The sequence below is a fragment of the Falco rusticolus genome, chromosome 15, assembly GCF_015220075.1.
Source record: "Falco rusticolus isolate bFalRus1 chromosome 15, bFalRus1.pri, whole genome shotgun sequence".
Lineage (NCBI taxonomy): Eukaryota > Metazoa > Chordata > Aves > Falconiformes > Falconidae > Falco > Falco rusticolus.
In genome coordinates, this window is record NC_051201.1 from 11071690 (window position 1) to 11088310 (window position 16621).

Genomic DNA, 16621 nt, shown 5'->3' on the forward strand with positions numbered 1-16621 from the left:
GGCTTGTTATTGCAATTAAACAGTTATTCTTAATGGGGTTTTAGAGCTATTGTTCCTGGTTTTGAAGGAAAATATGAAAGTTCCCATCTGGCAATATTTCTCTAGTTTTAAAAATTACAACATTAATATTATTAGTAGTGCATGAATGAGTTTAACTTATGTATATTTCTATGCTGCGCTCAAAGTAATCTTATATGGATAGTAACATCTTTATCATGAAGATTTACTGTTTGGGAGGATGACTTCACAACTGTTTTCTCCACATTCTCTGCAAACAGCTAAGTAAAAGCTTAGCTGCAAACAGTAAATTATTTTAAAGAAATGACTGTAAGGAGGTTAAATTAAAAAGTTCAGATAATGGAAAGAGTGTCACTTCTGCTCTCGGATGCCTGAATTTCTTTGTATTAAATGATTGAAATCTAAACCTGTATGGAAACTTTGGCATTGACAATAACATGGTAATTTTTAAAAATTTAAATCTAGGGTAGATCTTATTTACAACTGAATATTTAACAGTCTTTTGGGTGAGGCCTGTGGGTTTGAAATGGCACTTCTATGAATGTAAGCATCCTATCTTTAACACCCTGTGTCCTGTTCCCCTGTCTTTGCTATTTTTTAACTTACTGCAACAGATGAGGGGTTCTTAAACCATCTGTTAACCTTTTTTCCCCATTTTTTTAAACATGTAGAGTCGCTCAAGGCAAGAAGACCCAGAGCAAGCTAGGCTGAAACAAAAAGCAAAGGAGGTAAGCAGAGCTAGAGATCATTACACTTGACATTTCAAGGCTTGAACATATTAATTTTTTATGCCTTGCTACTTGTATATCGTTAATAAAAATCTGACTAAAAACTTTTTAGGATGTATTTGTTGCTTTGCCTTTGATCTTAATGTTTGCAAACTAATACATTAATACATGTGAAGCCTAAGGAGATTTTATAAGAGAATATTTCCATACATTACATTTTCATTTCCATTTTAGGTAGCTGTAGCTTTTGTTGGGTTGTTGATGACAGCAGCAGTAGATTTTGGTGGAAAATATATGCCTTTGTCTTTTTGTGAAATGTCACTTTCTTAGGAATGTGCTATTTAACAATTTTGTTCTGGTAACAGTCTTTCAAGTAATGTAATTGGCAGTCATTTTCTCTACAGTGTGGTTCAGTGGACTATTTACTCATCAGTCTAAATTACAATAATCTAAAAATTATTGAATAATTTCAGATGAAGTTTTGATATGTTTTTCTAAGAGTAACAATTTGTGAACTGCTGAGTACCTTAATTTGCTGTAAATGAGAGGGGCTGTCCTTTGCTTAAGGCATCTCATGGCTTAGGATCAAGTTGTAACTTAAATCAGTTAGACTAAAATACCTATCAGTTGAAAGTCATTCCTATTTTAAAAAATTAGCAACATCATGTGCAGCAAACTGGTGCTGCTTTTTTTAGCCAGCTTCTTTGGATATGTGTATCAGAAGGTAATAATTATACATTAGAAGGTAATATATACAGAAAAAAATGCATATAACAACTTATTTTGTATTGACCTGTTCTTCCTGTTTTGTTTTCCCTGTTGCAGTATTCTGTAGTTCCGTTAGCTGTACATTTTTTATATATATATCTTGTAAAAAAAATCCAAGTACATCAGTTTTGTCTCTTTTTTTCATTATGCGATTATGTAGTAAGATTTGCTGAAATGAGTTCTTGTAAGCATTAGACCATGCCTTAGTGTTTCCAGATTTGGGTTTGTCGAGCAAGTATTCAAATGAAATAATCAAGCTATTTGGCAGGAAAAGACACAGGATTTTAATACTGCTTGAGTTGAGTATGTAGCCAGTGTATGCAAAGGAAGAATCAGATTTGTGAAAATAATTGATGGCAGGCAAAACTTGCTGTTGAGCTGAGAACTAAAACTGCCATGCTGGAAGTGAAAGCGAGCTAGAAATAAATGCATTTCTTGCTGCCACAATATTTGCATTCACTGTAATTCTTTTTCAGCCATTGGAAACTTAAGGAAGCAAAAGTAAACAACAGGGCTAGTAAGAACACATTTTCTAGTAGTCAGGAGTGGACTAGTGGTTCTCTTTATAGCTGTGATAGAAGAGTTGCACTCTAGCCGGTGGTGTTGCTCTTGGTGTAGCTGCAGGAGTTCTCCCTTGTATGAAAATTTGGACTGTCCCATCAGCTGTATTTCTTACCCACTAGAGGGAGTGACACTGTTCCGACATGTGAATAAAAGAAAGTGTATGGAATGTGTTCTGAGTAATGGTAATAGTGGTATTAGGAAAGAGCTAGCAAATATTTTGGTGCTAACCTAATTAAAAATGCTTAGATCAAACTGGTATGTGATTTTAAAGTAGTGGTGTTCCTGGGTATGATAACATGTTTGAGTAAATGCAGAATGAATACTAGGTTTTCTGTTTGAGTGCTACACCCTATTCTTTTGTACAGTAGACCTGCCTTTTTTCCCACCCTTCTAATGAAAGTGTATATAATATGCTGGCACCGTGCCTCTCTCTGAAGTTGAATTTCATTCTACATTTTTGAAACCATAAGCAATATAAGCATGTCTCTGTTTTTAGTAATTAGGGTTCTAAAAGCTCTTTCTTCGACTAGTGGAGAGACTTGCACCTAAAATATTCAAATATATTTAATAAAAACGCACTCTTTTGCATTAACTTTTGCAAAGGGGAATGGAGAAGTGGGACTAGCAAGATTCTGGTATAATACAGTTCATATTTTTTCTGCATTGGTTACTGAATATATGCTGATGTCTCAAATTGTATTGGACTGCCAAAAAAACCCCAAACCAATTTTATAGTATAAAATGTCAATTAGATAGTGTCTTTGGCATGGCTCTGTTATTTGAAATTAAAAGTTTTGAATCAACTTCTGCAAAAATGTAAAAATTCCAAAATTTCACTGCCAGCTGGGCTACTCTTAAATGTGCATATGACCCATCAGTGAGAGACAAATTGGGTTTATTCCAGGGTTTGTTTAAGCTGGTGAATATAATACTGTCAGCTTTGATAATTTGAAGCTGTGTTTCCATGTCTTGAGTATTGCCTGAAGACCTTTGTTGCTCAGATATTCTTCTGGCCAGTAGTACAGTGGCTACTAGGTAATGTTTTAAAAAGCACAAAGAGAGCATCCAAGAAACCTGCAGCATTCTTAGCTTACGTTACCTGTTTAATGATTCGACTGTCAGATAGTCTGGGGTTTTGTATCAGCAAAGCAGCTGATAATTTCATCATTATGTTCTGGGAATGGATAATGTTTCAGACTTTGCAGTGGGCCTGCATTTGAACAGTGACACTGCTGCATTCCTTGTGCTAACCGAGCAGTCTGGAACTGCCCTCTTCAAAATTGAGTGCCATCAATGCGATACCCTGGTTCCCTGCCAGATAGAAAAGGATGAATATCTAAACCAAATGGAACTCTTATGTGAAGTCTGATAAAGAGAATATAGCCATAGAGAATAAGCCAAAGATACACAAGACAAAAATCAGAGGGAGAAAGTGAAATACCAAAAGAAGTAATTTAAAGTCTTTAAGAAAGTATTCTAAATCTTCAAGAAAAGTCTTCTTGCAACATTGGAAGAACTCCAGAAAGCACTGTCTTGGAATGCAGAATAGATGTACCATCACAAGAATAATGTGATGAAGAGGGGAGAAAGAAAACTAGCAAAGGATGTTTGTTCCAAAACATTCTTCTTTATGGATATTTTAGAGCCTTTCATTCCATAATGTTCTCTTTTTCTTCCTAATTTAAAAGAAAAACAGATCAGTCCAATTTCTTCACAGAACTTCTACCATTAAGAAGACCCCTTCTTGCTTGTTGGTGTCATCAAGAAAATGTACAGGGGGGGTCACTATGTCCTTTAAACACATTTTTAAATTAATTTGATAAGGTGAAGATTATTTTATGTTTTGTTCTGTAACTCTATCTTACTCCATTTATTAACTAGCCTTCAAACCACTCTGCATATTGTTTAAGCCAAACTGGCATAAATCAAGTTTAAATTCTTACCAAAACAAACAGAAGATCCATCTACATATGGTCTTATTGCAGAGACTAGACATAACAGTCAGATTTCATTCACACACAGACTAGCATTGTTTTAGTTATGTCAGTGCAAACCCACTCTTATTTCAGTTTGACTGACTTATTTTGCTTTAGCATTAACCTGTTTCAAATGGACTTGAGTGAAAGCAGTAGGAGAATGTGCCTGTGGGGGTTTGTATTGCTTAAAACTCTCCGTTTACTTTCACACTTTTAAATTGGTGCAGCTTTTTGTCAGTGAACATTATATGATTGTTTTAATGGTAAACTTGTTTAATAAACTAGTGAAAAACATTTTCCATTGAAACTATTCCAGGGGAAAATGCTGCTCTTCAGCTGTTATTTGTTACATTGTTTTGTAACAAATTCTGAAATGTTTGACTCTCAGTACAACTTAATATAAGAAACAGCATAATTTGTGAGCAGTGTCTACTTCATATTGCATGATTAAAGCTTCTAACATCAAGTTTTAGAAAATAACACTGATTTATGTAGTCTGTTGGAAGCATGGAAAGCCACAAATGTAAGTTAAAGAAATTGTGAGTTCTCTAATTTCCATTAAAAGGGTTCATTAAATAGGACATCCAACAGGCAATATAACTGATAGCAGGAATAGATCGAGATGAGGAATAGAGTCAACACCTAGTAATTAATCATAGAAATTAGTTAAAAGAAAGGCAGGGTAGGTAAGATCCTAAACGGCCTTTCTGTCACTGATATTTTCCTACATATTCAAGTGTCTGTTGGCTAAAAAGCTTTTAATTTAAAAGTCAAGTAGCTGAGTTTGATCCTGAAAGATTAACTTGGTTAAAATCTTTGTGTCATCACCAACCAAGAATATTGCATAATAATAAAAACTTAAACCAGACACCATAAATGTCTGGGCATGTATCCAGGACCTAGATCAGTTTAGATAACACTCAATTGAGTCTGTTCTCAGATGTACTCATTAACCATGCAAGTGAAATCCCAGACCTGTTGATATTCATAATAGCATATTATTTCAAGGGAAGACAGAAGACAGCCTTACGTACCTTTGTCAGCACAGATAGCCCATCTTTCTAGGACTGGAAAAAGTCTTTAATAGTGGTGTGTATTGAAGCAGGTTGCTGCTGTGACAGTTACACTGGCTAGGAGCTTTGGGAGTACCCAGTTCTTGCATAAGCAGACCATGGAGAGGGTCTTTCTCATACTCCCAGAAGGAGCTGTATCCACTGCAGTGCTGTGGTGACCGCTCTGCTCGGGTACTGTTATTCCCCATGTCTGCAGTGTCTTCTGTAACAAAATCCTTACTTGGCTAAGTTTTAGATTTTGAACTGTATCCTTTTCTGAGTTACAGGCACAAAAATATCTGGACTGTTAGCAGGTAGAGTTCTATAAGAAGCCATATGATCCTTCTCATACTTAAAAGTATGTACATCATATGATGTATATTTTACGTAGCTCTAACGCTGCTTCAGAAATTTTAAAACCCACATAAAAAGATAACTTGTCTTAGCAGGGTTACTGAAACTCCAGCATCATACATTTAACAATTAGATTATGAAAACAATTTTACTCTGAATAATTTATTGTCACCACATTAATATTTGTTTATCAATCAGTAAGAATGGTTTCTTTTGAAATATTTAAATAATAGTTTACAGCAGTTATCCCTGTTTTCATAAGGTGTCACTGAAAATGAAAAGGATTTTGTTTTGTTTGGTAAGTTAATTTATTCACCTTTTTAGCAAAACTAAAGTCCTTAAGGATGTACTAGTAATGCGGTATCTCTTGTGACAAATCTGAAGAAGTTTTCTATTTTATCATGCCTGACATAAAAATACTGATTCAAAAGCAACAATCTTCTCTTAAAAAGGTTTCTAATAAAACATTCCATTGAGAAATGGAGCACTTGGACAGAAATAAGTTTAAATGAAATTTCCACTTACACTGACCCTCAGATGGGTTAGAGCTAAAAAGAAGGAAAAGCTAGGAATATGATACCCGAAGTAATGATAGTGCAACATTTAGGCAGTAATGATTCCTCAAAACTGAGTTGTTTCATAAATAATTTTCTGCATCAGGTTACCAATGCTATAGCTGTGATGCAGAAGGAGTGCAAGCATTTTTGTCAATATGCGTAGAAGGTTAGATAAGAGTCACTTTGTTTACACTCTCCCTTTACCACAGGTCTATTGTTTGTACCCAGAAAAATGCTTTGACTATTCCGGTGCTGTCTAAGCCCATGCAACACTGCCATGGATTTGGCTGTGGAGTACAAGATACTCCTGAAATGAAAAATTTGTTGCAGTGACTTCAAATGTTAGTATTAAACATGCATCTCAGGGAAAAGTAGTCCTCTCTGTTATCAGTTGAAATACTTTAATGAAAATGCTGCTGTGTTATCAGGCTTATTGCTTTTGTTAACTGTATTTTTTTCCTTTTTGAGTAGATATTACTGTAGATGTGCAGATATATTATGATAAAAGTCACAAATTCTGATAAACCGGAGTTGATTATGAACCTGGGAAGGACAGGAGAGGAATGGTATTATACTGGCGTATGAAATAACTGCTGCTGAAGAAACAAGATGATCTGTAACCAGTAATACATTTCTTGCATATGAATCTTGGTGTGTAGATCTTCAAAATTTCATATTAGTTTAAAGACAGTGAGTTTTGCCAGAAAAAAAAAATCCTGGGTTTGCAAGGATAAGGTATTACCCTGCCATGGATTCTACAAGTCAGGAAGAACTTTCAGGCAGTAGTAGTCTTAGTATTCAGCAGAACTTTTTGTTTGCATATCTCTTTGCAACATTGAAGACCATGACTTCCAGCCTGATTTCCTGCACTTAGAGCAGAAGTGATGGCAGATGTTTGGCTGAAGAGGAAGTATGGTGTTACCCTTGCTGTACAGACAGTCAGAAAAACTGGGTAATTGACAGAAAAATGCCAGGGGATCAAAGGAATGGCCATAATATTTTCCCACTGAGTCAAATTGTTTTATTCCTGCTTAGGTAAAATGTGTATTAATTGGAGTTGAGTCAAGGGCTAGATTTTTTTTTTTTTTTTGGTCCTTTTTCTAACCCGAACTTGACCCAAGATTACCTCATTAGTCTAGCAGAAATCTAAATTAAATCCAATCCTGTCCAACATAATAATTTCCTTCTACAGAATTGTTAGTGGAGTGCCATAGTGATGCATGATTTTAGTGTACATAAACTACCTAGCTCTTGTTTAGTTAACATGAATGCTTATTTTTTGTGACTGATTATAATTGTTGTTTTTAGCGTTGTAGAGTCAAATGTTTTACTGATATATGTGCTAAATACATGGCCTCTTCTAAGTAATAACAAACTATTTTTGTACTTGATACGTCTTTAAATGATATAGGACACTCTTATGTTTGTTCATACTTGCTATCTAGAAAAAAAATCCTTGGAGCTTTGGTTACTCCCCCACTAGAGTTACAGGCAAATTTGAATGCACTGAGTGAGAAGGATCATTAGTATCGTATTGATGTGTTGTGCCACCTCATGATGACCCGTGTCAGATTTGTGCATCTTTGTATGTGGGATGTTCATAAGCACAGATAAATAAGGTTGCATAACTTGGAGAATGCAGAACAAAATGGGACAGGTGAATATGCAAGAGAAAGGAACAAGAAGGCAAGCTGTCTAGTCAGGCATTGTTCATTGTTTAGCTGATGTCTTAGTGACTCTAGAAGAGGTATTTGAAAGACAGTAGCCTTCAAATTAACACAGCAGCAGTGTAATTTCCTTAGAATTTGTATGACACGTATTTGTACTGATGCAATCTGCTATTTGGCACATGAGCACCTGTGTACACAAATACAGTAATTGTCTTACCTGGCTACCAAAAGGTTCCCATGTGACGATCTAAGAATCTGGGGACATTTAAACAAGTAAAGAGTTGTATACATTCGTAAAAGTTGGCTTTTCTTTTTGGGATTCTTACTTGTTTTCCCAAGAAAATTTTAAGTGTGTACTCTTAATTCTCAAATTAAACTCGTGTGGAAGACTGGAGACGCATTTTCAAATTAGAGTTTAGCTCTTCTGTGATACATATTTGGTTTGTGTTTGAATATTTTCAAAAGAGCAATACTTGTTACAAATTCTGCTCAACCTAATGGATTTCATGTTTTTTAAAAAGCTGAAAAGGAGACAAGGGAGGAGAAATCCATCCCTGTTGTTTATGTTGTCTTCCAGAGTGCATACACACCAGTGGAGTCCTGCCTAATAACAGATTGTTGTAACAAGTCGTCTCTCATTATAAAGCAACAGGACTACTTAAATATGAATTTCTAGAACTTGGATTTGGAATGGTATAAGCTTTTTGTAAAGAAATTCTGAAGCTGAAGGTGACTTTGCTTTTCTGTATCTCACCAAAATACTCCAGCAGGAACTTCCTCTTGTAAAATGAATTCTCTGAAGGTGGTGTCAGACTTTTCCACTGTAGGAAAGTGACGGTAGAATTTTCAGCCCTTCAGATCCCTTGCAGTTTTCCTTCCATGTCTGTACGAATAACCAGTGCTGCTGCTTTTGGATTTTGAGGCACTGCTAAACAAGTGGAGGGTGGCAGCTCCCTTTTTCTAATCACTTCTTGGGGCCCAGACAACAGAGCTCGGTGAATGTTTTCTTCCACCTTTGTGGTGTGAGATTTCTGGTAAGGATGGTTTGGCTTTGCCTCTCCTGAGTAGATGATTGCATACACAGGTTCCAGGAGAGGCACTGAGGAATGCAGGCAATGTTACTTCCTTTTCTGAAAGATTTTTTTAAAATTCTTCTTATGTATCTAAATATATACACGTAAAGGTATCAGATCGTTTTTTGCAAGGAAGACATCAAGACTGAGTTTCCAGTTCTCCTTCCGCCTCTATGGTATTTTGTCTAAATATGGGTCTTCCTTGGGTAGAAACAACCTTGTGCTTAATTTCTCACTCTGGGACAGCCAGAAGAAAAAAAAAAAAGGGGGGGGGGGCGGGATATTTTCATATGGAGCAAGCCGTGAATGTGGAAAAAAAATATCACGTAACTGTTTTATCTGAACACTGCAACAGATTTACTTCCCTGCTGATCTGGCAAAGTAATAGCACTTTAGAATATGATTGCCTATTTATTAAGTAGAGGGCAGCAAATGTCAGCTGTGTCTGCTTGTCAGAAACTGAGGAGGTTGCTTGGACAACAATCTAAATTATTATTTAGATGTTTTGGTCCCTTAGTCAAGCCTGCTTTACTATATAGAAGCTTGCAAGGAGAGGTCAAGGTGTACTTAGGCTTCAGCCTGCAGGGCAAGTTTTCCCCCATCCTCTGTATGCACGTTGGTTTCTTACTCCAAAATAAACCTGAATGAGGGCTTTAATTCTGCCGCTGAGCTAACATGTTTGTAAGCCCTGTTTGGCAGCCTCGGAGCGCCTGAGGCAGCACACAGCTGCCAGCTTTCATCTGCCCCCAGTTCCTCCGGGCGCTCCGTGTCACATGATATAACCTAAGGGGATCGAGACGCACCTACTAAATCTTCTGTTCCTCTGCCCACTCAGCCTGGGTGCTGCACATTGCACCGGCAGCAGGCAGCTGGCCATCAGCAATCAGCTGCATACCTCCTGCTGACAAATCTTCAGGCTCTTCTTTGTGCAAGACCCACATACAAAGATCAACCCCTGGTCCCCACATCTACTTCCCGGCTGTAGTCTGGAAGGGTATTTGCATGTTCTGTCATTTTACAGTGGCAAGACCTTGTTTGAAATGAATACACTTTGTAGAACATGCTGCATTTCATAAAATCTGTGAGCTGTTTCTAGCCTGTTAGTGGGAGATGAAAGAGTTCATGGGAGCAATGTTAAAGCTCAAGTTGGAACCATAGTAGTAAAATTTCAAAAAGAGTAATATTAAAGTTCCTTGCCAGCACATTTTTGAGAGTTGAAATATGTGCATGCAATACTTCTGTGAATCTCCAAGTAGTTTATAAGATACACAGGACATTTATTTTCACAGATCTCTTGAAGAATATTTTATTTAGCAGATCGTAAAATCAGATACAAAGAAATAATCTGATTCTGTAAATCTGCTTTGTAAAACTAAGCTGCAATTTTCCTACAAGGTTTGTCAGCATCTCCTGTCTGTGCTGGGATGTGACAATTTATGGTTATGTACTTACATATGTATGTATTTACTGTGGAGTAATGTGAACATCAGCTTTGTTGTCATTTTCAGGTAGTTTATTGTGGTAGAGTTTTAAGGAATATTTAATACGGTTAGCAGTAGGGTAAAAAGTGTCAGTTTTGGCTGTAGTAAATACTAAATGTTTCTATCCATAGCTAGGTTATATGCACACTCTTCTCCTAAACTACAAGGCTAGTCAGTAACATGTAGAGGTCGTGAAAGGTGTGTTAGCATGTATTTCCTATTTTTAGTTTAGTCTTGTCATTAAAAAATATCTTTGTGTCAGCCTGTGAAAGTCTCACAGTATTGCATCACCTTAGTTGAATAATGAGATATTGCCTAACATACCCTGGAAAAATAGTTCCCCTTTAGTAATAGTAATTTTTAAATAAATAAAATGTATTATTGCCATTCACAATGTAAACAGGATGATTGGTTTTCCCTCAAGTATGTGTTTACTAAAGGTAGATATGATTATCTCTAAAATGTAAACACATGAAAGGTATTACTATATTTTTAACGTTGTAAGGCAGTTGAGCAATGATGTGTAAGACTTGTGTTTTCAGTTAGTGTTGAAGATTGTTCCTGAATTGGTGGTTAGCTTCTAGTTTTCCGTGGAAATGGTCAGTAAGATGTGAATGAGATTTTCCGGAATGCGAAAGTATGTTACATGTTTGTGCTGACGAGTGTACGCTGCAGTCTTACAGCTTCCTTAAAACTGGTATCTCTGTATCTGTAGGATTGAAGCGAAGCGTATTGAACAACAGTATGATGCAGTTATAGGTGATAGGTTTATTGACTCTGCACAGCCATGTGAAAATGTAAATAAGCAATCTGAAGTACAGAGTAGGCTTCCTTACACTTTTGTGTCCTTTCTCTTCGCAACTAGTAAATCTATTTATATTCAGAACAGACATTTATATTCTTAGAACAGAAATAATGCCATGTAGATTTCTGAAGATGTCTCTTAATCTTGTGCTTTGACTTTCACCCTGTATGGCCAAAAGCTATATTCACATGTTAAGGTGCATGAAAATCTATTAATTTCCCCAAAAGTAAGAATAATTTTTTTTAAAAAAAGAATCTGTCCCGGAATAAGTGCTTGTATCTGGCAAACTTGTCAGACAAGTCAAGCTTTAGGAAGGTGTCAAATACACAAAATGGGAAAACATAAAAACTGAACTGGGGTGCTAATTGTGTACAGGAAGACAGGAGAGAGGGAGAATGTTCACTTTGCTGGGAACATAGTAGAAGTGAGATTGGTGAGAATATAGCACATTTTTATGGTCTGGAGAAGTAAGATGGGCTCCCCAGTATAGGGTACCTGTAGAATACATAGGGATATCTGCTGTGTCTTACTATGACAGGTAATAATTAAGGTGGTTATTGAATATACATTATTACTTCACCGTATGTGCTGCTGTTTAAGTAAAACACTTTCAGCGTCCTATTTTGAGGAACAGCAAATTCAGTATTCAGCAAAATTGTTCTCTATTTTAATAATGGTCTGTCATTAGCAGCTGCCATTTTTTCCTTCTTAAGCAATATGTTCAGGAAATCTGTTGTTTGCTAGGGTGTGTCACAAAACATAAATACAGGATGATTTTTTTCCCTCTCTAAGAATATAAATTGTTCGCATCTTTTAGCTATTTTACCTTTTTAATAATCTAGGTGACCACAAGATAAAGTGATACAGACCTCCAGCTTGCATGGAGAACATCTAAAGAACATGCAGCTACACTAGCTAACCCTGTAAACTTCTCTAATTGAGTCTCAGGTTCAAAACTTGTATGTTGTTTTAGGATGCAGAAGTCAAACAATGCTCTTGAGAATACTAGAGGTGCCTTCTCAGAGAAGAAAGGTAACTTAAGGTCATGAGAGTCTGGCAGAGTTTTCTGAGACCAGTCATTAATCCCAGTTTTATCAAGGTTTGATGTCAAGAATTTACATAGAGGCAAAATACACTTCACTATTGAGCTAAACTTTTGTGTGTGTTGCATGCAGTTGTGGTGCTCAGTAGAAGGTGCTGGATTTCGGTAGTACATGATGGTGTTCTGCTCTGGTTTTTTTTATGTTTTAGATATAGAGCAATTATAATGCATATTTAAATATCTTATACATTATGTTATTTAAGACATTATGCATTTTTAGATTTGTCAACTGATGCTTCTGTGAACGTTGCAATATATGATAATTTCTGTGATCTGCTTAGCTATACAGAAGAAATAAATTCCTAAATGTACGTTTCATAAATATCCTCAGGTAATTTTAACCGAGGCATTAAAAATAATTCCTGAGTAAAAAATGCTCATCTGTCCATCTATCTATGTGGAGAGATTCTGGTAAGTACTGAAATTTGAAAATCAACCCCCCTAAATCTGATGGACAAGGAAATGTCTGCCTTAGCAGGCATGCCAACATTCGGGAATGCTGAGAAAATGTGGTAGATTATGTGGCAAATATGAGAATGGTCTGACTGTGTTGTCTGAGAGGTTTTTATTTTTGCCCTGTTTGCCTCTCTGTGTGCATTTTTGCTCCTGTCACTTCTTAAGTATATGCTTGTCATATTCAAAGTATTGCAAATTGAATTCTTCTCTGTCATACAATTGTAGCTCTGGAGTAACTCTATTGACATCAGTAGCAGTATTCAAAACAAACAGAATTTGTCCCTCTGGTATTAGATATAATCTCATATTAAAACATCTCCTGTGGACAATTAGGATTTATTGTTATCAGCTGCATTTAACATTTTTACTTAAATGCAAAATATTTTTAATTATACATATAAAATAATCTGTGTTTATCTGAAAATCAACTACAAATTTTGTGATTTTGCATTAAATTTCTGGGTTTGTATATTCAGCACATATTTCAAGTCTCCTCGCTTTGATTTTGTTATTTAAGATGCAAAGAAGAATGTAAAGCTTTCTAATGCAGTGAATCTGTTTTCACTTTGCAGTAGTTTCACATTTAATTACAGCTGTCTTTGATAATAAATTGTGTGCCACAGTTTGTAATATATTTTATAAAGTGAAGTCCTTTGGTGAGTTGCTTACTGAAACAATAAGCATTTGTGACAGGTTGTTTGCTGAATACTTCCTCTGTGCATATGGCAGATCATAGTTCAGTTGTTAGCAGATTATCCATTGTGCCTTGATGTTAAAAGAGGATACTTTTCAGCCTGTGTTTAAAGCTGTGCTGCACTGTCCTAAGAATGGTTATGTTGAGTGGGATCTAAGAGAAGTTAGGGAAAGTTCACATGTACTAAAAGGAAAAAAAAAATGAACACAGCAAATAGCTTGTAGTGGTTTTAGCATTCTGCTCGTGATCTCTGATAGTATTGTGAATTTTTCTACTGATTTTAAAACTGCTTTGAAACAGTTAATCAGTTCTACAATAGAATATTCTTCAGATTTATAGCCCAAAAAGTGTATTTAAAGGCATGTAGAACCACTATTACTTATGGGCCAGTATTTTAATCCCCTATTTTTAAAACTGGACTGGTCAGGAAAATGAGGGGTTTTTTAGACATCAGTATTTTGAACATCAGTCTTAGAATGTAAGGATATTTTACCCAATTAGAAGAGGAAAGTCAGGAATACTTGTTTTCATGATTATGAGGAAGAGGAACCTGTAATGGGGGGGCATAAGCTGTGGTTTTCCTCACTTACTCTAACGTGCCAAGGAATAGAGAGCAAAGAATATAGTGGAATTTTTCTGTGAAGAATTGTATTCTGCTGTTGGTGACACACATTTTAGACTTGTAATATATTGAAGGATTGTTAAGATCTAAATCAAAGGTTCAATTTGCCATAAATTGAAAGTGAATGAAACCTCCATGTGTTGTTTTGGAGATGGGGAGAATGTGTTTGGGAAAAGCAGAAGGAAGAGTGAAAGATTAAAAATCTTTCACTTGAAAAGATGAATGTAAGGAGGTATATTTTTAGATCATCTCATTTCCTTTTTAATGCAAATCGGCTTCTTTGATTATTCACTTTTATTTATTTATTTATTTATCCTTATACAAAACTTAGAAAATATTACATATTTGGAATATAGGCATTTTTATAATGCAATAATAATAGTGCAACTATTGCACTCATTTCATGTGTTGGTGAGAAAGCATTTCAAGAAAAAATATTTTGAATAGAATTAATTTAGGGATTTTTAAAGTGCTAAGCTTAATGTAACTGCAGTTCTTTAAATCAGAAAAACAAGAGAGAAAACAAATAATGCCCCTTAAGCAGATGCTCATTCACGTAGGATAACTACTCTTTGATTTTGGAGAGGTGGTGTGACTTGCAGTTGGAAACCTTGATTTATTGTGTCGTTATTTATATCTGCAACAAATGAGGAATAAGCATAAAACATGAAAAGGAAAATTAGGTATTACTCTAGTTCTCTTACTTTTTGTATTTTATTTACATGAAATATAATTATTTTTTTTTAATGGTGTGTTACTGTGCCTTTTGTTGACCATATCTGAACGCCAGGTCTGTCTGCTTGTTTCCATTGGCTTGTCATGTTCACTAATTAGGGAACTGCTGCATGATTCACCTTGTTAATTAGAGGGACTTGCACACAAAGGCCCTTCGGGCAGCGCGAGAGAAGAGCCTAGCACTAGTGCCCTGAGAAAGCTACAGCCTGTGAAGTAATTCTTCTCATCTACCTTCTATTTTTTATTTGAAATGAATAAATCATTGAGATTTTCCTTGTGGAGTGAGAATGCAAGAATTCACATCTTTGTAAGATGTAAATTATATGTGATCAATAGAAGGGGATGACTACTGTATTGTACTTACAAGATTCCCTAATATACAACTTGTCAGTGTATGAAAAATTGCTTGAAATATTTTGTCCCCACACTGTGGTATGTTGTTCCCTTGATCTGCAGGAGAAATGAGCAGTAGCGGGTTTGCTATAGTTAAATCTAAAATAAAAAAGATGTAGATTATTTAAATTTCAAGCTTGTTTTGCATCCCCAGTGGAACTTCCATTTTGCAAGTGAACCCCCAGTACTACCACCACAACTTTTAAGGGGGAGAAGAAGGTGGGTGTCTGGCTATTTTTGTTCCTGATATTGCTCTGCCTCAAATCTCACTTTCGAAAAGAGTAGCATACTCGCTATTTTGTGTATTCTTTAGTTGAATATAGTTTCAGAATAAATTAAAATTGTTTTTGTCATGTCACTTAGACTTGATCAAACCACAATCCAGACTGCAAAAAAGGATATTGCGGTGAAAGTGCACAACCAGTCTCTACACTCCACATTTCCCATCTGTTTATGACACTTCAGAAATTAACTTCAATGCCATTCTCTCTAACTATTTGATTAAAATTACTTATTACAGCCAAATGATTTTTAGTAGATTGCTACGTTTGCCTCATTTCCTCAAATGATGCTGGCAGTTTCAAGATGCAGATTTCCCGTAAGAATATTAGAGGACTGGTGTCAAAATCCGGGCATTTTCTTGTGGAATAATCTAGTTAATAAAGGCTCTTACCAGAATTTCTGATTAAATAGTATTTTAAATGCACTTAAGATTTCCGCTACTCTGAAATTTTGTGGTAGTGGCATATAGGCAGAGAAATTTTACCAAAAAATAGAAATAATTATATGGGGAAAATGTTTCAGGCTGATTTGAGATTTTATGGTATGACGTACTGTCGCTCTTCACTTCCACAAAGCTGAGATTTTCCTACGTATATCACATCTTCAATTGACTCCATTGATATAGTCACCAAGAACGCACCTTCCCCATGGTTTTGGTACAGTTCTGGTGTACTGGTTCTTAATTACTTCAGCTTTCCAGTGTGTACCAGAGGTGGGAATAGAAATAAAAATAACAAAGAGGCCATGCTATGCTATCAAAATTCGTGAGGCATGGAGAAGATAGTGCAGATAAAATTCTTGATCGGAGGCTCATGGTACCAACAAAAAGTTGTAGCAACCATGGAAAGTTTTCACTATCCAAGTAGCTGCTGTATTACTCAGGTACAATGTAAGATTTTTTAAAGGGTATTTTCAAAAATGTTTATTTCAGGGAAACTTCACCATCTGAAAAATAGCGCAGTTGATTCATGATCTAGTACAACCTTTAATACAGTGTTACAGTGGACAGCATAGCCTCTGGGAGTTACTACGTGCACTCCATCTGCAACTGTGGGGAACTGCTAGAAAGCTCAGTTGTGAGGTTCATCTGACCCTCATATTTTCCGGTGCATGATTTTAAAAAAGCAAAGCAAATTTTCTGACTTCTCATAGTTGAGTTAGCTCCCACTGTACCAGTGTTTCTTTCAGACTTGCCTAACTAAAACCACGGCTCAACAAGTTTGCGTCCTTTTGTAACTAGTCTGTCACTCTAGACATAACTGTCATTTGTACAGGTTTTCACTGTATTTTA

The 16621-nt window shown here is 35.9% G+C and overlaps 1 protein-coding gene across 1 annotated transcript in view; it reads left to right on the forward strand.

Annotated features, from left to right (window-relative positions):
• LOC119157640 (transcription initiation factor TFIID subunit 4-like) overlaps positions 1-16621 on the forward strand; it is a 146358-nt gene that overhangs the window by 75676 nt on the left and 54061 nt on the right. Inside the window, exon 13 of the mRNA XM_037408707.1 lies at positions 690-746. Coding sequence (XP_037264604.1) covers positions 690-746 — 57 coding nt within the window. The remainder of the gene's footprint in view (positions 1-689; positions 747-16621) is intronic.